The 23,565-nt window shown below is 38.7% G+C and overlaps 1 protein-coding gene across 3 annotated transcripts in view; it reads right to left on the reverse strand.

Annotated features, from left to right (window-relative positions):
• Positions 1–4,164: 4,164 nt before the first annotated feature.
• MYSM1 (Myb like, SWIRM and MPN domains 1) overlaps positions 4,165–23,565 on the reverse strand; it is a 45,539-nt gene continuing 26,138 nt past the window's right edge. For 2 of the 3 annotated variants that reach the window (XM_080658386.1, XM_080658385.1), the window contains exons 13-20: positions 17,390–17,444; positions 16,816–16,866; positions 16,079–16,153; positions 15,275–15,463; positions 13,400–13,532; positions 9,325–9,430; positions 9,089–9,146; positions 4,165–7,078 (exon numbers count right to left, since the gene is read on the reverse strand). In XM_080658386.1, the coding sequence (XP_080514512.1) occupies positions 6,911–7,078; positions 9,089–9,146; positions 9,325–9,430; positions 13,400–13,532; positions 15,275–15,463; positions 16,079–16,153; positions 16,816–16,866; positions 17,390–17,444 (835 nt within the window). In that variant the 3' untranslated portion in view covers positions 4,165–6,910. The remainder of the gene's footprint in view (positions 7,079–9,088; positions 9,147–9,324; positions 9,431–13,399; positions 13,533–15,274; positions 15,464–16,078; positions 16,154–16,815; positions 16,867–17,389; positions 17,445–23,565) is intronic. The other variant, XM_080658384.1, reaches the window with a different exon arrangement.

A 23,565-nucleotide genomic window follows, 5' to 3' on the forward strand; every position in this document is an offset into this window, starting at 1 on the left:
GGAATCATTGATTATATCCAGTAACAGGTACTCATTAGTTATTAATACGAATTGTCTTTGATGGCAGGAAAAATATGGAAGACAAAACTAGTATTTTTATTTAGCTATATCTTTGCAGATACTGACAATATTCTATTTAAGCTAGCATTCTATGGGAAGATAATTGAGAATCAGTGATGAGGAAACACATCAGCAACACTAAGAAAAATCCATTACAGTACAAATAGGATTGTGAGACAATGCTGGTCTGGAGCCACAGGCGGGATATGATGCTGGCCTCAATCGGAAAATTATATCAAATGCTTAATTAACGAGAACCCATACAGCTGTACAGAGGAATGAACTTCCACTGAAATAAATGCCTTGTAGCATTAGAACTCTTGGGATTTTATTGTACTTTGCCACCTAAATTATCATTTAGGAGCTTGTGTTCAAATTGGTTCTGTAAACAAGATGTACACAGCTGTATTACTATGAGAAAAATTAGCTTATATTGAAAACTTTTCTGCAGATACTAACAAAATATAAAGGGTACATAGAATCTGGCAACTAAGCTTCTAGAAATTTATTCAGCCTTAGCTGGTTTGGCTCAGTGGATAGAGCATCGGCCTGCAGACTGAAGGGTCCAGGGTTCGATTCCGGTCATAGGCACATGCCCTGGTTTTGGACTCGATCCCCAGTAAGGGGGCGTTCAGGAGGCAGCTGATCAATGATTCTCATCATTGATGTTTTTCTCTGTCTCTCCCTCTCCCTTCCTCTCTGTAATCAATAAAATATATATATATATTAGAAATTTATTCAGAGACATATTAGCACTGTACAAAAAAGGTCAATTCGCATAGAAAAACAAGAACCTAACCTTCACATCAATTAAAAACGGATCAATTATGCAAATCTGTACTACCGAACGTGCTAGGTACCTATTGCCAAGAATAAATGTTTATGTGCAGCTATGGAGGGAAGTCCCCAGTGAAAGGATAGAAATTAAAGATACTATATCTATATATAATGGCCCTGTTGTTTTTCAAAATTGATAGGTTTGTATATACTAAGAGGAAAGACTAAAAAGTTAGACTAGTTAAGAGTTAATTCTAATGTGAGATTTTTCTTTATACCTTCTGTATTTTTAGTTGACTGGATGTGAATTGCCTTCATAATTAGTATCTGCACATACTCTGGCCCTACATGCTAAATATTCTTTAAATACTTCTCACTCCTTGCCTTTATGCCTCCCATGCTAAAGTCACTTCTTTCTGGAACATCTTCCCCCAAATGTCATCTACCCCAAACCCTACCAGGCTATTAGAAGGCGCTCGCTTCCAAGAAATCAGTACCAATGCTCATATTTTAGAGAATCATTTCTCATTTGTCTAAATACCTATTACCCGTGAGGTCTTTTACAGGCATTTATCATCAATTACAGTTTGTATCTTAAAAAAAGTTAGCTATCCATGTCAGGTTTTAAGTGTTTCTAATGCATTAGGTAATAGGCTTCTCATGAGAAGAAACCAAGATTTATTCATCTTTTTGCCCCCTACAATCCTCAACATAATAGATGCTTAGCCAATGTATACTGAATTAATGGGACATTTTTTGCCATTCAATGTGAATGCTGCTAATAATTCAGAAAAAGACAAAATGATTCACCACTTTATTTTCAAAACTTTACTTATATAGAATATTCAGAATGTTTCTCTTTAATTTTTACCACAAGATAAAATCCCACTTTTTAAAGTCAGATATTTTATAATATGTCACAGTTAAGTATTGGGAGGTGAGTTCAATCATTTTGAGAAAGTTTCCATAATCGTATAAATATTCATATTCACAATATTCTTTAATATTAATAGACAACATGGCATCATATTTAAACGTACAAAATAGCTTAAGTTGTATTTTGTTACAGAACATTCCAAGATTCAAACTACTAAAAGAAATCCATAAACAATGATAATATTTTGGGAAAACAGCAATAGTCTTATCAATAATCATAGTAGACTTATACATAATACACAATTTACATGTCAAATCCACAGATTTAAAGATATATGACTAATTTACTTAAATCATGCTAGAATCTACATACTACGTTACCATTCATAGGTTGAAACAAATATTCTTTTGTACCCTATGAAAGAGGAACATAAACTATGAAATATATTTTACATCCTTCTTAATTCCTAAGAGACTACTTTAGGAATTCTCAAAGATAGCAAATCAGGCATTTTCCCCTAAAATTAAAGTCCTTATGAATAAATTCATAAGTAATATTCAAAGAAAATAAAAACAAGATGTCATAAGTTAATTAATTAGGGGGAGACCATATGTGTTCTCTGTCTTGTTCCAGAAAGGATTTAAGATGATTTAAAAGATCCGGATGCCTGGCTGGTGTGGCTCAGTGGTTGAGTGTGGACCCCTGCACCAAGAGCTCACTAGTCTGATTGCCTGTTAGGACACATGCCTGGGTTGCAGGCTTGATCCCCATTAGGAGGTTTGCAGGAGACAGCTGGTTGATGTTTCTCTCTAATCAATGTTTCTATCTCTCTTCTTCTCCTTCCCTCTCTAAAATCAATAAAAACATATTAAAAAAAAACCTTGGAAAACAGCAGAAAGCACAAATTACAGGTTAAATGAAAACAAAAACAAAAAAACACTCAGAGAAAACAGTTTGGGGAAACAGCACACATAAAACCACTTAAGGAAAGGTCAGGAATTAAACATATTACATTATTCTCTATAGTGATTTTCTGGAAATACTGCAAAATCTGGTATTAATTTACAAGAAAATTATTAAACTACTGAAGAACTGGAGATACAGATCAAATGTGTTAAATGCGTATGAACCCTGATGAAGCAGATGCTGATAAAAATGTATGTGCTTTTTCCTTTGTGCTTAAGTGAAGTTTTCCTAACTGCCATGATGTGTGTGATTCTAGATTAAGTCTCTAGCTATTGGTAGAGGGGGGGAAAAACACCCACAAAATTTGGGTATCCTGACTTCATTTTTACTGAGAAATCCATCAACTGGATATCTGCTGATGACTTGAGGACAGGGAGCTACCTTTCAGGTATTCAAATGTCATATGGCTCTTATTTAGGTACAGGACAAAGCATCAATCCTAGGACACCTAGACTAGATCAGCTTCTCAGGTCCTCCAGCTCACCTTGTTAGGACCCAGCGTAAAACAGGAAGCAGGTAAACTGAAGAGCAGAAGACCTGCTCAGGTTGGCATGTTGAGGCCATAGTTTCCTCTGTTGCCCAGAGAGCTGCAGATGTTCTCTGACCCTGCTTGCAGGGTGCAAGTCACAGACCCCATCACTCCTGTGGGGGAGGCAAGTTAGAGAGAGAAGGCTGGGACAGCATTAATCTGCTCCTGGGAAATATGAATGTGTCTGTTCATCTCTATTCTTCAGGTCCTGCTTTCAACAAATGATAGAATGACCTTGTACCTAAATGCTGAAGGTCAGAAGTAGAGGAGTGGGGATGAAGAAAGGGCTCGAGGGAAATGAAGGGAAATGAAGGAAAACTATAGATTATAAATTCATTTTATGCAAATGCAATAATAATGTACTAAAGACTAGGTGCATGAATTCATGCACCAGTGGGGTCCCTTGGCCTGGCCTGCGGGATCGGGCCGAAACTGGCTGACATCCCCCAAGGGGTCCCGGATTGTGAGAGGGTGCAGGCCAGGCCAAGGGACCCCACTGCTGCACGATTGGGGCCGGGGAGGGACACGGGAGGTTGGCCACCTGGGGAGGGATTGTGGGAGGTCTCCAGGGCATGTCCAGCCCGTCTCACTCAGTCCCGGTCTCGCTCAGTCCCCAATCGGCTGGACCCCAGCAGCAAGCTAACCTACCAGTTGGAGCATCTGCCCCCAGTGGTCAGTGTACGTCATAGCGAGTGGTTGAGCGTCCTTAGCATATCATTAGCATATTATGCTTTGATTGGTTGAATGGACAACCAGATGACCGGACACTTAGCATATTAGGCTTTTATTATATAGGATTAATTTTTAATGGAAGAGGTCCAAGAAGATAAAAGTGTCTAAGGCCCCGTGATAGTCATAAGGTAGTTCTAAATATGGGGCCAATGGACCAACACTAGAGTAATGGAGAGGGAAGGTGAGTCTGATCTCATTCCATCCCACTGATTTTTCTTTTTTTGAATGTTACTTTGGGATCAGATTTTTCAAGAGAGCTAAATCTAACACTGGCAAAGTAACAGTGTCAATTTCTACTAGCCAAGCTAGAAGAAAAAAATTAAGTTCATTTGAAGAGACTTGGATGTTTTCAAGTCATATCTCCAATACTGTACATATTGTAAGAGGCAGATTTCCCTTTAAGACCCTGCCTCCTGAACTTCCTGTACTACACTGCCATTCAGTTCTAAATTTCTTCTGTTTCTCCAAGGACCTACCTGCTTCAACTACCCTCACAGCCCAAGGTTGGCAGTGACAGAAATGTGGGTACCTCCAGCTACAAAAATGTTTTAAGAATATGCTAAGAAAAGAAAAGGAAGCAGGGAGAATGAATGAGGGAGGAGGGGAGGAAATATCACAGCTTCTAATGTTCTAAAATTATACTATCCAAAAAAAAAAAAAAAAGAAAGAAAGAAAAGAAAAGAAAAGAAAAGAAATGGGGAAGGATGGTTTCTAGATAGGATATTTTCTTTTGTTTTAAAAAAATATTTAATTAAAAAAATTGTGCTCTCAAAGCTCTAAATGCTGAGGATTAACACCTTTGCATTCCTCACAGTATGGCTTAGTAAATATAGTTAACCACTGGCATGCAGAAGACCCAGATTGGAGAACAGAGCTTCTAACAATTTCCACACTTTTCCAACACCCAAATTTATCAACATAAATTTGGGGACTGTCAATCACAAAAGCTAACTAATACCATTTTCTAAGATCTGTTCCCCGTGTACAATGAGGAAAATATGTCAAAAGGAAGAGTACAAAGAAATGAATTACTACCTTTTACAGAATCACAGATTTTTCTGCACTTGGAAATAAATACTAAATCATAAAATTCAGACCCTTGAATTCTAGATAAAGAACCTGAGGTCCGGACAGGTTATGTGATTTTATCAGTCACACACCAAAGCTGATAAAAGAATTAGGGTAAGAACTCTTAAATTTCCTGATTTTTGGTCTAGAGCTTACACCCCCAGTCCCCAAAGTAATTGCTTTATATGTTATGTTTCATTGTTGATTCTAAATGCATATAGAGAAATAGAAAATACTACCAGTTTTCTTTAAAAACATTTGCTAATTTTGGAACTATACCATCTCAAAATATCAAGTTCCAGGTAAGTTGTCCAACAATTAGAATGAAGTGTATGATTTCAGACTTGGAAGGATGTCAGGAAGATAACTCAGACCTCAGATACACAGGAATTTAGGTCTGAAGAAGTTAGTAAGCTTATCCCCCAAAATTACAAGGTTGAATAAAAACCCAGGTCATCTAAAACTGGCTCACTGCTCCTTCCAGTACTGCCTTATTCTTCCTTGGCTACTGATCATAACCAAAAAGGTAAAAATACAGGATCACACTCAGATTAGATATAATAAACCTGTTATTAATAAGGATGCTGGAGAATAGATATAAATTTGATGGTTAATAGAAATAAACTACGATTAGGATAAATTAGGCAGCATGATTGTTAGGTTTTTTTTAAAAAATGTACTTAAATGTAAATCACAATTTTGAGTTTTATTGTTTGAAAATGATGCAAGGTCTTTCAGTGTCTCAGGCTCGTGCATCTGAAAAGAAATCCTAATTATCTGCAATTCTCTAGAGCAGGGGTTGGAAGGTAATGGCCAGCAATGTTTTTTGTGAGGCTTATGAGCTAAGAATAGCTTTACATTTTTAAGGGTTGTAAAACAATATAAAGAATGTCTGACAGAGACAGTATGTGTCCAGCAAAGCCTAAGTTATTGACTAACTGCCCCTTTACATAAAAAGTTTGCTGACCTCTGTTCTACATTCAAAAAGTATATGAAATTGGGTTACATATGTAATATGTCCTGGAAGGCTTGTTTGTTTTTAAAAAAGTAAATCTCTGATTTATTTAAGCTTTATTGTAATTTGCCTCTTTCTACTGACAGCAGGCAATAGAAAAAGAATCTAGTTTGAGGGTTATGATTATCTGTGTTGCAGTTAAGTGAGGTTTTATCACATACACACTAATGTGTGGATATATAGTTGAAGCTAATTATTTTATATATCTGAAATCCATATAAAATGTTTCAGAGAGTTGAGAAAATGGCATATCTTGTAGTATTGTGGTTATAAAAAAAATGGAAGCAAATATCTATAATTAAAAAACTGGTAATTTGATTCTCTCCTTTGGGCCTCTTCCCAATTTTTAAGATTTTCTCCTTAGGCCTCCCCCTGGCCTCACATAGCATGTTGTTAGATTTATTAAATCAGTAATTTTCAACCACGTTAATTACCTCTGGGACCACCCATCCATAACTCATTTGCAACCATAAACAAATCTTACCAAAACACATGGAAAGGATGAAAGTGCTCCTAATGAGACATAAGTTCCAAAAAATGGAATGACTAGTTCAGGGAGAAATAAAAATTAGAGACACATTCTGCTTATCAACCTGAATACAACAGTAAAGCAGACAGCCCTTCAGTCTGCTGCTCTGCTTGCTTGGCCATCACTCACAGGACAGGAGCAATGTGGCAAACCCATTTACACAAACTCTGGTACTCACTACATAAAAACAAGTCCCTATTCCTTTCTGTCACATGATTTATGTGGCAAAGTTCAGATTTTGTGAACTAGAGAAAAATATCAAAGCTGTGTCAGTGTTAACTAAATTACAATCATTCAAGGTTGTAAATGACAATAGGATCTATTGTGTCAAGATTAAAATGTCTTACTTTAAAATCACTACATTAACAATTCCTTTGGACCTACAGTACAGTTGTCTTCACCCACTCCATTCTCCTGCTTGCTTTTATAACTGGAAAGGAATAAATCTTCTATTTGAGTCAAGAATTCTTCAGCAATGAAGCTATTTGTCACTTTGCTCAGAGTTTTCCTCAGACACTCCAAAAGCTAGTTGAAAAAGAAAAGTTTTACATTTAAACACACGAAAAATACAAGGTTTATGTTATTATCCTTATTTAATGATAAATCTCACATTTTCTAATGCTCAAATGAGAAACATTTTTCTTACATATGGCTGAACATAAACTTGTGCACAGTAACCGTGCAACTGGAGTATAGGAAGCCACTGTTGTCTGCTTAGGTTAGTTCCTTTATGATTTATACTAGAGGCCTGGTGCACGAAATTCGTGCATGGGGGGGGGTGTGTATGTGTCCCTCAGCCCAGCCTGCACCCTCCCTCTCCAATCTGTGACACCTCGAGGGATGTCCGACTGCCCATTTAGGCCTGATCCCGGGATCAGGCCTAAACGGGCAGTCAGACATCCCTCTCACAATCCAGGACTGTGGGCTCCCAACCGCTCACCTGCCTGCCTGCCTGATTGCCCCTAACCATTTCTGCCTGCCAGCCTGATCACCCCTAACCACTCCCCTGCCAGCCTGATCAATGTCTAACTGCTCCCCTGCCGGCCCGATTGACCCTAACTGCCCTCCCCTGCTGGCCTGGGTCCCTCCCCAACTGCCCTCCCCTGCAGGCCTGATCGCCCCCAACTGCCCTCCCTTGTAGGCCTGGTCCCTCTCAACTGCCCTCCCCTGCCGGCCTGATTGCCCACAACTGCCCTCTCCTGCCAGCCATCTTGTGTCCACATGGGGAGGCCATCTTGTGTGTTGGAGTGATGGTCAATTTGCATATTACCTCTTTATTATATAGAATAAGGAAACAAACTTGATATTGTATATACATATGTGATGCTTTCTACTTTGGACAAATTTGTGACTGTGCTCCTTTTTTTTTTTTTTTAAATCCTCATCTGAGGATATGTTTTTATTGGTATTTAAAGAGGTAGTGAGAGAGAAACATTGATTTAAGAGAGAAACATCAACCAGCTGCCTCCGACATTTGCTCCCAGAGGGGGTTGAACCCACAACCTAGGTATATGCCCTGACCAGGAATAGAATCTGCAACCTCTTGGTGCACAGGACGATGCTACAACCAACTGAGAGCCACCCAGCCAGGGCCTGTGCTCCTTTTTTTAGTAGCTACATTACAAAACAAAATATCCAGCATGGCCCATGTGGCTCAGTTGGTTGAGCGCTGCCCCATGCACCAGGAGGCTGCCGGCTTGATTCCCAATCTGGGCACATGCCCAAATTGCGGGCTTGATCCCCAGAAGGGGACCTACAGGAGACAGCCGATGGATCAGTATTCCTCTCTCTCTTTCTCCCTCTCTCTGAAATCAATAAAAAATAATTTTTTTTAAACTTGCATAAGATAAAAAAAAAAAAAAAAACTATGTAAATACAAACATAGGACTCTACCATTTCAAAATTAGGATGCTACAGTCTATTTCCTGGGAAAGGTGCATATTAATCTTAAAACACAGATAAAGTGGTTATAATAGAAGGGGGAAAATATTATAAAAGAAACAGCATGTTTACATTTTCTATTTCCAAACTGCTACCAAAAAAAAAAGAAAGAGAAATGTTGCCAGTCTACTGGTCTTAATTCATTACACTAATAAACAAAACTAGAAGTGAAATAAAAGAATTCAGGACTCTTATCTCCTACCAGAAAGTTAAGTAAGATGACCATTTAAATTTAATTGTTAGATTTATAATACCATTCTTTAAAATGATCAATTGTTAAAGCTAAATGGAAACATGGTGCTTTTGAATTTAATAAAATGAGAAAAATGTTCTCTATTGTGTACAATAATATGCTAAGAAATTTATCAGCTAACACTGACAAATTTATTCTAAAATAGTATTATTTCTATATGCAAGTGTGGGCAACAAAACTATTACTAATTATCTCCTAGAAATTAATTTTAAAAAGAAAAAAAGCAATAAAAGAAACAGAAAATGTATCCACAAAGCATTAGGCATCCTGGGAAAACACACTAAGATAAATAGCTTTAGAATCCTCGAATAAAGGAACCAATTAAAATGAAGGCAGCTTACTTTCTGCAAACAAGTCAGGTCAGAATCCCGGCGAAAAATTTTATCCATAGGGACACTGCTGTTGTAAAAAACAAGAAAACAGACTGATGAAACAAGTACTATAAACTAATCAGTTCTGCAATAAACTATCCCTGATGCCATAGATCACAATTTTACATTTAACTTGGGTTTTCTCTAAAACATAATTTAATGAGAAATGCTGCGGATATGCAACCATCTCAAACCACACCACGTACCTATGGGAGAGCCTGTATTTTTCTATTATCCATCTTGTCTTTTCAAACACTAATCCCCACTGAGGTTCTTCTAACATTTGCTGTACTTCGAATTTATAAGGTACACCTAGAAAAGCATAAAGAGAAGCACATTTTAATCACTATTTCTTAAAACTCCAATCTTCTTTTCCCTATTTATATATTTATTTATTTATATTTTATTTTATCTTTTCTGATAGTACATTGGACTTCTTCCAATCTCCTTTTAATTACTTAAAATCCCTTCAATGTTTTCACAACCACAGCTTTGCAGACCAGCTGAACAGCACTTTAACATAGTAAGCCGTCATTAAATATTTATTGCCTTGTTGAACTTAGTTCACCAAGCATATTAATGCCAAGCAATTAATAATAATAATAATAAAGAAAAGTAAAGTGCTATTTGCATGACAATTCTATGCAAGGAACTGTGAGAGGTAAGATGATCACATAATTTATTACCAAAACAAGAGACTTTTTGAGTGAAAGGGGGCATTACTAATAATTGAGCCAGAATGACAATAGGCTTAAACTGAGCCTGATCTAAGCAAACCAAGACATATACCATTTTAGTCATTTTTTAAAATACAGGTTATATTAAGGTTTACAACAATGTTATAAGGTAGGTCCCATTATTCCTATTTAACAGATAAGAAAACTGAGGCTGAGACAGGTTAAACAACCTGTTCAGACTAGTCAAGTGGAAGAAGTTGGATTTTAAACCTTATCATGTTTGCCCGATTTCTTTTTGTGTGTTTTTTTTAAATATATTTTTATTGATTTCAGAGAGGAAGGGAGAGGGAGAGAGAGACAGAAACAACAAGGATGAGAAAAAAATCATTGATTGGCTGCCTCCTGCCCACCCCACACTGGGGATCAAGCCTTCAACCTGGGCGTGTGCCCAGACCGGGAATCGAACCATGACCTACTCGCTCACAGGTGGACACTCGACCCTCAACCACTGAGCAACACCAGCTGGGCTCTTTTTTTTTTTTTAATGAGGACACTGAGCCCCAGAGAGGTTAATAACATGTTCATGGACTTATATAACCAGTAAGAGGTAGAGTCAGAACTTGAGCCCAGGCATTCTGTCTTGAGCTTATGTTCTTAACTTTTCCATTATACTGCCTCTCAACTGGGTTTCTGACATCATAAGGCTTTTCAAGTAAATAAAAGCCAGCAAGTCCGAAGCCAGAAATAAGAAAAAAATATATGACTATACTTCCCCCGTTTTTTTTCATGTGTATGGAAGGAGGGAACAGCGGACCTGATGATAATTGATCTTTTTTTCATTCCTCAATTCTCCTCCATTACATTTCTCACCTCCAAAAATTTAAGAAGAATGACTCCTTTAAGCAAACTCCCTCTGGTGATCATCATTCACTTGATATGCATTGATTAGCTACTAAGTGCAGACAATGGCTATAATTATAACTACTAAAGACCCTAGTATTTGCTAAGCACTTTACACACATTATTGACAACTTTTACAACTCCCTATAAGCAAGGTAATAATTTTTTCTCACTTTATGGATGTGGCAAAGAAGAATGAAAGTGGTAAAGTAATCTAACCAAAGTAAAATAACCAATAAATGCCAGAGCTGGGATCTGAATGAAAAGCTCCTACTCCTAATGAAAGTCGAAAATGAGTATAAAGAGAAATAAATAAATTCATTTTCAGTCTGTGCTGATGTAAAATGGTAAGTACGCACATGTACATGCACATGCACACACACGCACATTATATACAGCTCTATTTAGTATTAAGGATATTTTTCTAAGTAAAAAAAAAAAATGGCACTAAAACCAGTAAAAAATTTCCTTTTGAATCCACTAAAAATCAGAAGAAAACTAATCACTAAGTAAATTTCCTGCCTATTAGAAATGTCTCTACAGAAAATGCTTAACCAGTAGAGACATTTAAAAAATAGAATTTGGATATATGCAAGAGAGAGAGAAATAGAGATAGACAGAGGGGAAAAGAAGGAAGAAGGAAGAAAGAGCCAGTAAAAGTACCGAAATATAAGGTATCCCATGGCTTCTAAAAATGCTTAATTCTTGAACCAGAAGATTCCCAAGAGGAGCAAAGTAAAGGACCTAAGATTAAAACCTAATAAGCAGTGTTAATAATGGCCAAGTCATTTAAGGAGCAGTTCTGCCCAATATAACTTTCCACTAACATTGAATACTTGTGCACTGTCTTATGTAAACATCCAGTACTGTTCCCTCTAATCCTTTCAAGTGATTCTCTCTCCCATCTGGTGTAATTTCTTCACATGCTTATGCTAGTCCATATCTTGGTAAGTACTAAATTTGTACCTTCTACAATCGCTGGAGTTGGCTCTATGTGACCTTCTGATCTCTGGCCTCTGTCCTGTAAATTTAGCTGCCTTAGTCTCACCTCCATCACCTCAACTCAGAGTCAGCCTAGCTCTGGGTGGGTTTCTCCTCCTTGTGCCATGCCTGGAAATTCTTCCAAGTTAGTAAGTTTGGTTAATTTGGGGATCACTATTTTGTCCAGTTTTGGACATTTAATTCTCATTAATTTAAATAGTCCTATGTGGCTAGTAGCTACTGTATTGAGCAGCATCAGAGTAGAGATGGTGAGATTAAGAAGCTATCTAAATTGAGAACAAATTAACTGTGATTCCTTCTTTATAACGTTTTATACAATTATACTGGCTAAAGAATGATGTATATATGTGCTATGTGCATTTTGAAACTGAAGTTAATGTCAATACTATTGATTCTACAAATATCTACAGGGTGGGGGGTCATTTCCTAGGTACAAGACAACCAATTAAATGCTACCAGAGATACACAAACAAAGAAGACAATTCCTGCTCTTTGGGGCTCACAGTTTAGTGAGACATGCTAAATAGATAAATTACCATTTACCAAGACAAAGTGACCATGAAGACAGGAAACAGGTGTAGCATATGCACAAAGAACAGAGCAACTAATAGTAAATGACTGAAGATAGTGCTGGGAAGTCTTTATCAAACAGAAGGCGTAATACCATTAAGAATAAAGAGAAATTAATTTCATAAACATTCACTTGGCACCTACTTAATGCCAGCTTATGCTAGAGACTGAGGATAGAAAAATGAGGATAATATAGTATCTACCTTCAAGGAGCTCATGAGCTAATGGGGAGGAGTACAATGTGCAGTGACAGTATCTAGACAAGACAGTACACTAGAGTGGTAGTTAGAATAAAGAAGACAGAATAAATATCCTAGAGATGTCCATTGTTTCCTCTAATCACTTCCCTTCCATCCACACTTCCTTTCCCTAGTCTGCTACACTAATTCCCGGCCAGTTAATTGGACCACAAGTGGAAATAAAACTCAAAAGAGCCAATTCATATAATAGGCTAAACCAGTGGTTGGCAAACTGCGGCTTGTGGCTCGCGAGCCGCGGTTTGCCGCTCTGTTGACTAATGCGTTTGCCGACCACTGCGTAAGGCATTACCCTTACCCAGAAGTTTTGACTTCAGGTTAAAGACATTAGTACATTATTAAAATGTTTTTTAAGTGTTTTTCCCTAAGGCAGTGGTCGGAAAACTCGCGAGCCGCAGTTTGCCGACCACTGGGCTAAACCAACCAAATTCTTTCTTGTAATAGAATGGAAGCAAAGAAATAAAAAAGGTAGGCAATGTTAAGCCTAAACTAAGGTCATAGAGAGCTGGTAGGTAGGGTGGTCATTTTACTTTTTCTTTTCATTTGTAAGCCATTGCAGAGAAAGCCCGTCTGCATGAATTGTGCTTATTGCAGTGCCTCCGGTGTCTAACACACACACTGCTTGACCATAACTCTTCCCAAGTTGTAATCATTTTGCCCAATGACCACAGTAAGACCGTGGAGACTAGAATCTAGATGGATATCATAAAAGGGAAAAGGGTGATTGCACCATGTGGCATGCAAATAGTGATGCCCCTGTTGAGGGCACAAACTTTTCCGCCAACCAGTTTCACATAATTGTAAATTCTTTGACTTGTAGAATTCCAAGAAGTAAAGATAGAAACAGGGTGAAGTTGTTTTTGTTGAAAACTTACGATAAGAGCCATCTGAGCTAATTTCATCACTTATAACCAGGCAGGTAATCTGGGAATATGGTAAAGGATTGTTTCGATTATAGGGACTGACAATCATTCCAATGAATTTGGCACCACCTCTGGAGAAGTAACTCTACAATGAAAGGTAAAGTACAATTAGTTTGAACTACATAAATTTAAGTCAGTATTTATCCATACCAACATTTTAAACAAAAGGGTGTGTTAAAAATTCACATCCAAAGAGCAACTAAATGAAATGTCTTCTATAGTCATTCCACACTAAAGTTTTCAGGCCAATTGTGTTCAACCCAACCTTAAAAAAAAAATCTTTATTTGCCATGAATATATTTACTAATTATATTCATAACCCATTAGCTATAATCTTTCTCAATATGGTAATAACTTACAAACAGCTGCCTATAGCAAAAGCATAAAATTGCAGAATAAAATAAAACTTTGTATTTTTCAGAGATGCAAAATATATATTATGTTTCTGATTATTTCAATTATTCCCAGTCCCTGTTTTAATTGTTCCCATCAATTTTTAAAAGCTCTAGGGGCAGAGCCACGTCTCACAGAGCAAATGCAGGAAGTCAGCCAGTTTGGAGACCCCGAATCCATTTCTTTTCGAGGTACTAGTAAAAGAAAATCTGCCAGTGGAGGCAGGTGGCAGAAGCCAAAGGAAAAATAAAGGTACTTTGTAATCTAAGCCACAGAAGGTGAGGGAGGTGGGGCATTCTCCACATAAGACCCTCGCCCCAATTCAACAGGAATCCGCCAAGGTTACCAGCTGGGAGTGACCGAGGGACAAAGAGAGCAACCGCCCAGAAGCACAGGTGCAATGACAAGACCCCTGTCCCCTGGGGGTGGAGGAGGGGAAGGAGGGGAAGGGTGAAGCCCATCAGAGCAAACAGCCACAGGGTGAAGGGCTGCTTACCCAGATGTCACAGGTAAAGGAGACACAGGATATGGGCACCTGAGGGTTACAATTTTAGCTCTGCCCTTTTACTGTCGGGTGCCCTCGAGGAAGTCACCCTCTGTGCTGCAGTAGCCTCCCCTGTACAATGGGCCAGAGCTGCTCCTCACAGAGGAGTGTGGGGTGATTGTGTGTGTGCCCCACTTGCTCTGAGGGCTTCCCACTCACTAGTCAGCACCCCCGCCTCACCACCCTTCCCTCCCCCAGCCTTCCAGGGACCACACAGGCCCCTCTGGATCTCTTGCATGGACCCTAGATGGTACACTGCTCTCCTCTCTCCTTCTCAATACCAGTTGTCACAGTCCCAGCAGAAAGGAAAAAATATGGTATGCACAAACGATTTTCTGGAAGTACTTTGGCAAAGGGACTGTTGACAGGTGGAAGAGCAGGGCCAGACAGCCAACCAGGGAGATGGCACCCCAGAAACAGAGACCATCCAAGATCTCAAAGAGGTGGGGGTCACATGATCAGCTGGAAGTAGGCACTTGATCAGGAGGGGCGGGGGCACATGATTAGCCAGAAGTTGATCCAATTAAATCAAAGTGACCCAATTAAATCAAATTTAGTTAATTGGATCCAAGTTAGTTGACTAGTACACTGCTCTAAGAAAAAAAAAAAAGAAAAAAAATTTTAAGGCTCTGGGAATAATTATCATTGTTACTTTGATGGCTTGTCTGTATTAAACAAAATAGCTCATTTTCCAAAATTTTAAATAAACATGTATTACTCTTATAATCAGAAAAAAAATGCAAGTTATTTAAAAACTGCAGATGTAAAGTACATCAGAAATGCAATACTTTGCTAGGAACCTTAAAAGTACATTTATGTAATAGAAAGCAATGAGGGGGAGAATGTGCAATCATTTACAGAATGCATACACATAAGGCACATAAACACACCTGGTATTTGGCTTGAGTATCAATATCTCGTAGGGAAGGATTGGGATCAAAGGCAGGATGAGAATGGTACCATCCAATAACACTGTAGCCTCTGACAGCCAAGGCTTCCGAGGCCTGTGTTTGTGAGACAGGGTCCATCTCACACTGCAGTCCTGTACTCAGACTGTTACATGGTTCTGCTGCACAGACCTAAAAAGGATTAAACCCTGTATGATTACACTGGAATTCTCTTAATTCTACAACTTTAATGTTTTAGTTCTTTCACACATAGACAGAGAAACTTTTTAAAGCCAACCCTTTTATTTGATTACAATCATAGGCAGCCTTTAACTTGCAAATGAATTATACTCCAAAAGTGTGATTGTATGCTGGGAACTCAGAATCCACTTTCTATTAAACAAGATCATAATAATTGTTAATTTTCCAAGTCAGCCCATGTAATACCTGTACCAACATACTCTTTCAGTGACCCCTATTATTTATGATAATAATTTCAACAGAATGATGCATACCAAGTTTCATCTATAAGGTTACACATGCTTCCTAGCCTCATAGGGATTATAGCTTTTTATTGGTGAAGGCAATGAGGAACCAAGGCCTGGCAGAGTGTTCCCTCTTTCTCGGTGGTAAAGGAAAACAAACAGGTACTCAATAGATGGAATGTTAAGTCACTTTTGGGAATACATAACTTTCTACATTTGTATGTTCTCATTCACATCATACGTGAAGTCACTGAAATCTATAAAAATATTTGGTATGGCAGTAGGACAAAATTTTTTAAAGTCTTTAAAATTGAGAACTTACTTCGACTATCTTATCAATTTCTGAGTATCTTCCTCCTAAGAGACCAATCACTTCTGCCATAGACACATGAGCATGCTGAAAGAAATACAAGACAGACTTAGCCCAAACCAACCACCGGACAAAAATGTCAGGATAAAACTCACTTATGCATTTCTAATATAAAGTAGTATGCTAGAGGAGCTAGATGCTGGGCTCAGAGCACAGAGACTTAAGATTTCAGACCTATCCGCACTGTTTGCAAAGCTTTGAACCAAACATTCAAACACTCCATAATGTTACTTTTTCACTTACAAAATAAAGATACCATTTGCTCTCCCTATTTAGGAAAGATACAAGGATACAAAGTAAAAAGTTACTCTAGAACCTCTTACAGGAAAAGACCATAGACACACAACTATGGAGTCTCAGTAGTTTAGTACAAAGAAACTCCAAATTATGAGTATTGTTTTGTTGTAGTTATCTAGAAGGCAGCAGACAAAGGACACTAGGAAATGAAAACAGGGTTAATGATGATAAACAGTCTGCAAAAACTCACATTAATTTATTTTCTCTAAAATATGGAAACATGCAATTGTTTGGCTTTTCTCCAAAAGAAAAGACTTATTTTTAGATTCCTTGTAAAAGAGGATAGTTAAGATCCAAAATACAGGTCTTCCATACTCTCTCTTATGCCTGCAATAAAAATACACAAGAATACAAATCAGAATAACTAAGTAAACACAATAGATTATCCTTACCAAATCCATTATTAAAAGTGCTTCTGAAGCCACTTTCACCTGAAATGGCTCCTGAAATATAAAAAAAAACACAACAAAAATGGGGGAGTATAAAAATGGGGGAGCCTAAAAATTGTTCTCTCTCACTGGAATGTCCACCCTCTTTTCCTTTACCTATCACCTATCACAGTGGTCAGCAAACTCATTAGTCAACAGAGCGGCAAACCGCAGCTTGCGAGCCGCAGTTTGCTGACCACTGACCTATCATACCAAGGTCTCACTACCAATCAAAGTTCAGTGAGAACCAAACTTCGAAAACAATTTACCATTTAAAACCCTCTCATTTTCCATCTGTAGTACTCATCTAACCCTTAATACGCCTGGCCTTGCCCACTATTTTATATATATATATAGTATGTATATATGTATGTGTATATGTATGTGTGTATATGTGTGTGTGTGTGTGTGTATATGTATATATATATATATATATATATATATATATATATATGTATGTCTTGCACACACTGAAGAAGTATTTCATGTCTGACAGGAGGGCATTATGTATGGTTATTCAGTGATGCATAAGTAGTACCTGCTTTTCTTCACTGAAAAAATTACAAGGTATCAGCTGGAAGGGATCAAATGAGCTGAAAAAGAAGAAAAATATTTATTTCTATTATAATCTCAACAAGATTAGGAAAATAACATTTACTTACAAATCTGAAAATGTGTATCAAAAATTGAAACCTACTCTCTAAGAGAGAAAAATATTAAACAAGGAAATTTTCTTAAAATGTTCCATATAACCCTTCTGAAAGCAGCACTGCTCTTTTGGACTTGATTTTTAAAAAGGCAGGGGGTGGAGGGAATGACAGGCCTTTTGGGAGAAAGTAATTCTGTTATCTTAATTCCTTTAAATATCCAAAGAAGACAACATTAAAAATGGCCAGATATGTGTCCTACACTGAAAGCAGATTTCAAAAAGTTCAATGAAGATTTAACCAATTTCCTGACATGAGACCTGAAAGAAATGTCAACAAAGATGGAAGTTTCTCAAAAACATTTCTGTCCGTATCATAATATGGTCAGCGTAAAGTAGGGACTCAATAAATATTCGTTGAATGAATAAATGACAAACAGTTCTGCTAAAGAAGTGAATGTATACAGAAAGTTCTATAATAAACTGATATTTTAAAATGAAAAAGTGCAAAAAAAAAGATGGGAAGAGGGGCACCTAAGCAAGTCCAGATATAAAGGCATGTGTTAATAAATCTAAGAGAAATGTTAGAAAGGCTTTGGCCAGTAAAGAATTGAGATCTGAGAAATATATTAAGAATGAAAAGGTTTTGCCCTAGCCAGTTTGGCTTAGAGGATAGAGCGTTGGCCTGCGGACTGAAGGATCCCGGGTTCGATTCTGGTCAAGGGCACATGCCTGGGTTGCGGGCTCGATCCCCAATGGGGGAATGCAGGAGGCAGCTGATCAATGGTTCTCTCTCATCATTGATGTTTATATTCTCTCTCCCTCTCCTCCTTTCCTCTCTGAAATCAATAAAAATATATTTTTAAAAAAGAATGAAAAGGTTTTCTATGTTCAGATAAATAAACAAACAAAGAATATGTTCACATTAACACAAATGAAAGAGTGGAACTATTTAGTTCCTATTCTACCTGAGACTATTAGCTCCAGGAGAACACATACTGTACCTTGTTTGTTGAATACTGTATTCCAAGGGCCTAGAACAGTGCCTGACATACTGTAGGCATTCAAAAAACATTTATTGAAAAGGAACCATTTTCAAATTAGAAAATGCTTTATCAACATGAATAAAAAGAAACTAAAGCCAAGATAGATAAGAAAATAGCAAGAACGCATATGCATCCCAGAGCACTGAAGAACCATGATGTGAAATCACTGTCTATGTTTTTTGAGAAGCTGCAGAGAATGAGAAAATTATTGGAAGCCTTGGAATAGGCAATTATTGGTCCTGTTTCAAAACACAAAATAAGCAGACTTTAGAAACAGAGGAATCAGATGTTGAATATTAGAGAAATTCTAGAAAAGATTTTTAAATAGCTGATTAGTGAGCCTTTAGCAAGTAAAGAGGTGACTACTAAGAATAATTATGGGTTCATGAAAATAAAAGTTGTGATAAGTAGACCTAAATTTCATTTTTGATAAGAAGGATCTGCTAAACTAGTAGACTCAAAATGACTCAAGTATATTTTATCTAAATGTAAGCAAAACATCTGCTATCATTACTTTTCTGCATAGATAAAGAAATATGGGTTAACTGTAGTACCTAACTGATTAAACAATAATGCTGAGGTTTATGTTTATCCCAGGGAAACATTTTAATCAGTGATCAATAGTGGAAAAAGCAAGCTTACTGACATGTTGATGATTCAAAACTACAGAGGCTATCATAAGAAAAACTAGTGGCCCAGTGCACGAAATTCATGCACCGGGGGGTGGTGTCCCTCAGCCCGGCCTGCACCTTCTCCAATCTGGGACCCCTCGGGGGATGTTCGACTGCCGGACATCCCTCTCGCAATCCGGAATGGCTGGCTCCTAACCACTCACCTACCTGCCTGCCTGATTGCCCCTAACCCAGCCGTGGGCAAACTACGGCCCGCGGGCCGGATCCGGCCCGTTCGGCTGTTCTATCCGGCCCGCAGAGCCAAAAGAGCGGAGGGTTCTCTTGCTCTCCCCTCTGCTCCTTCACCAGCAGCAGTGTTAACATGGCAACGTCGGGAAACACGGCCGCAGCTCCTTCTTCTGAGTGGGCGGATTTATATCCGCCCATTCAGTAGAAGGAACAACCTCTCAATCTTCCAGAGGCTCCTTGTAATGCCCGTGGACGCATCCCCCGACATCACCCTGGGAATTCGTAGACACGTTATCGTGGTGATGTAGGGAGACACGCCCCTGGAGAGCACAGTATCAGAGCCTTTCTGAGGTAAGATTAAGAGCTCTACTCAAACACAATTTTTTCCTGTTCCTACATTCTGTACATCACAATGACTTGTTAATAAAACAACAAAGACTTTCAGCTTTTAGGGCTTGTATCCACTGCAGTTTTTTTTCCTACTGTGGACGCGCGCAGCAGGGAAAAAGACACACAGAGGACATGTCACACTAGCCATGCTGCGGCTGCATTTTTTTGCTGATACGGATGCGGTATCAGTAACGCTACCGTGGCCACTAACCGCATGTGTTAGCGGCAAAACAAATGCATTTTGTGCTGCGTTTGCTTCTCCCCCTTGCGCCTGTAAAAATGCGTGCTACAGGGCATTTGTGTTAACATGCACCACTGCACATTAGCATCAACACAAACATGATGGAAACCTGTGTACCCTGCATTAACCCTAGCTGCGCTGCATTGCAGTACTGCACCACACTGCAACGGCGGCACGGCTAGTGTGAACGAACCCTAATTCAGTGGGTTGAACAAAAAGATTGTATAGAAATGTGATGAACTAAAGATTTTATTACAAAATCGCTTAATTTCAGGGTTTCGGAAGTAACTGGACAAATGAAAAACTGAAAATCAAATGTTCATATCTAATACTTGGATGAAACCCTTTCCTGGTAATGACAGCCTCAAGTCTTGTACTTATGGACATCACCAGATGCTGGGTTTTCTCCTTTGTAATGCTCTGCCAGGCTGTCACAGTAGGGATATATATATAAATATCCTGCCATTTCCAGCTTTTAATAAGAAAAACTGTTGCAATGGGCATTTAAAAGTGGCACTTGGTTGTTTTTATAGAGTCCAGTGGATGCAATCTGACATTGATAATGGGCTCTTTCACACTATGTGCACTGCGGCTGTTTTTTGCCAGTAACGGAAGTGCTAGTGGTAACTACTAGTTACCCATGTTTTGCACTGCCCTAGCACCTCCCATACAAGTGTGTCTGGAAGACACAGCAATGTGCAGCTATGTGTGTTACCATAAACAAAGGGCCTGTGTGAAAGATACACAGGTTTCCTATGGAGGAAAGGGGTTGTTCTCTATGGTCAGGGTGTGCCTCTGTCCCATGTCTGAACTTTTTCAGATGATTTTGTTATATATATATTTTTTAGAAGACCAAAAATGTTATAGTAGAGCAAATTTAATCACTTGTTTTTATACTTTACTGTCTTATTTTAGTAAAGAATTTAATAAGAGAATGGTACTGTTGGTTTTAGCCCAATATTAAACATGAGTGGACCAAAGAAAAGGAAAGTGGACAGTGAATGCCAAGTGTTTAAGAGGGAGTGGACAACAAAATATTTTTTCACCGAAATCCGATCAATGCCGGTATGTCTGATATGCCAGGAAACACTTGCAGTCTTCAAAGAGTACAATCTCAGCCGTCACTTTGCCACAAAGCATGGCAACTATGCTAGCAAGCAGTCATCTCAAGAACGGGAGGCTACTACACAGAGGTTGATGGCTAAATTACAGGCTCAGCAAAATGTCTTTCACAGACAAACTGCAATTCAAGAGACAACTACCAAAGCAAGTTTTATGCTATCATTCAAATTAGCAAACCTCTCTCTGAAGGCAAGTTTTTGAAAGAATGTATGATAGAGACAGCAGGTCTCTTGTGTCCAGAGAGCAAAGGCAAGTTTGAAAAACTCAGCTTATCGCACAGGACAGTGACTCGTGGAGTGGAACTGATTGATGAAGACTTGGCCAGCAAGTTAAATAGTAAGGCAGAGTTCTTTAAGTTTTATTCACTAGCATTGGATGAAAGTAATGACGTAAAGGACACTGCTCAGCTCTTAATTTTTATCCAAGGGATTAGTGACAATTTTGAAATTACGGAGGAGTTTTTGCCATGGAGACACTGAAAGGAAAAAAACGGGGAGAGGACTTGTATGACCAGGTGTCTACTGTCATCGAGAAAATGAAGCTACCATGGAGTAAACTTGCTAATGTCACGACAGATGGATCTCCAAATTTAACTGGAAAAAATGTTGGACTGCTAAAAAGAATTCAGGATAAAGTGAAAGAGGAGAACCCTAACCAAGATGTTATTTTTCTTCACTGTATTATTCACCAAGAATCATTGTGCAAGTCTATATTACAACTTAATTATGTTGTTAATACAGTCGCAAAGCTTGTTAATTTCATTCGAGCAAAGGGACTTCAGCACCGTCAGTTTATTAAGTTTCTGGAGGAAACTGATGCGGATCACCACGACTTACTTTACCACTCTCGTGTCTGCTGGTTGAGTTTGGGCAAAGTTTTCCAACGAGTGTGGGAGCTCAAAGAAGAGATTGGTGCATTTTTGAAATTAAAGGGGAAGTCTGACGAATTTACTGAGCTGAGTGACAAGAATTGGCTGTGTGACTTTGCATTTGCTGTAGATATATTTTCACATTTGAATGAGCTAAATGTGAAGCTACAGGGAAAAGATCAGTATGTACATGACATGTACACTAATGTGAAAGCCTTTAAATCGAAGCTGATTTTCTTTTCCAGACAAATTTCAGACAAAGTCTTCACTCATTTTGCCACACTAGCCACACAGAAGGAGACCATCCAAAACGTGAAGAAATACAGCAAATCACTGGATGACCTGCATGCAGAATTCTGTCGTCGGTTTTCTGATGTTGAAAAAATTGACCAGTCACTTCAACTGGTGGCCTGTCCTTTGTCACAAAACCCTGAAACAGCACCAGAAGAGGTGCAACTGGAACTCATCAATCTTCAGTCTGACTTTGTCCTAAAGGAGAAATTCAGCTCTCTTGAACTAAGAGACTTTTATGCTTCACTTAATGAAGCCGCTTTTCCAAACATCCGGAGGATGGCACAGAAGATACTGGTGCTGTTTGGGTCAACCTATGTTTGTGAGCAGACATTTAGCGTCATGAACATCAACAAAGCCCCTCACAGATCCAGCTTAACTGACGAACACCTCAGATCTATCCTGAGAATAGCCACAACAAAACTAACTCCAGACTTTGATGCATTAGCTAAAAAAGGAGACCAACAACACTGTTCCCACTGAAGTTGATGTTTTGAAGACCAAAAACCTTTCAACCCAGTCTACATTGCCATCTACATCTATGTCCCGGGCATAATTTGGAAGTTGCACTAAAGAAAATGTCTAATTTACTGTTTATACATTTTGTTCTTTTCTATTTGTTTTAGTTTTAAATTATATTATTATATTTAAGTTTAATTTGAAAGGCTTTTGTACCTTCCCTTTGTTAGGCAATTTTATTTTGCCTTTGCCATCTTCAATATAAGGTATGTTATTGTGCTATGATTCCTCCATTTTTTGAAGTTTCAAATTATAATAATTAGTGTTTACATTCTTGTTAAAATGTTTGAAATGAATAAAACTATTGAAATAAAAAAAAAAAGACCGTACCCTTTTATGTAGTGATGTTTACTTTGAATTTATATTAGTTCACACAAACACTCCATCCATGCTTTTGTTCCGGCCCTCCGGTCCAGTTTAAGAACCCATTGTGGCCCTCGAGTCAAAAAGTTTGCCCACCCCTGCCCTAACCACTCTGCCTGCCGGCCTGCCTCCAACTGCCCCCCCTGCCCGCCCCTAACTGCCCCCCTGCCAGCCTGATCGCCCCCAACTGCCCCCCCCTGCTGGCCTGCTGGCCCCCAACTGCCCCCCTTGCCGGCCTGCTCGCCCCCAACTGCCCCCCTGCTGGCCTGCTTGCTCCCAACTGGCCCCCCCACCGGCCTGCTTACCCCCAACTGCCCCCCACTGCCAGCCTGTTTGCCCCCAACTGGCCCCCCTGCCGGCCTGCTCGC

Source organism: Plecotus auritus, assembly GCF_963455305.1.
Source record: "Plecotus auritus genome assembly, chromosome: 2".
In the NCBI taxonomy this organism is placed as follows: domain Eukaryota; kingdom Metazoa; phylum Chordata; class Mammalia; order Chiroptera; family Vespertilionidae; genus Plecotus; species Plecotus auritus.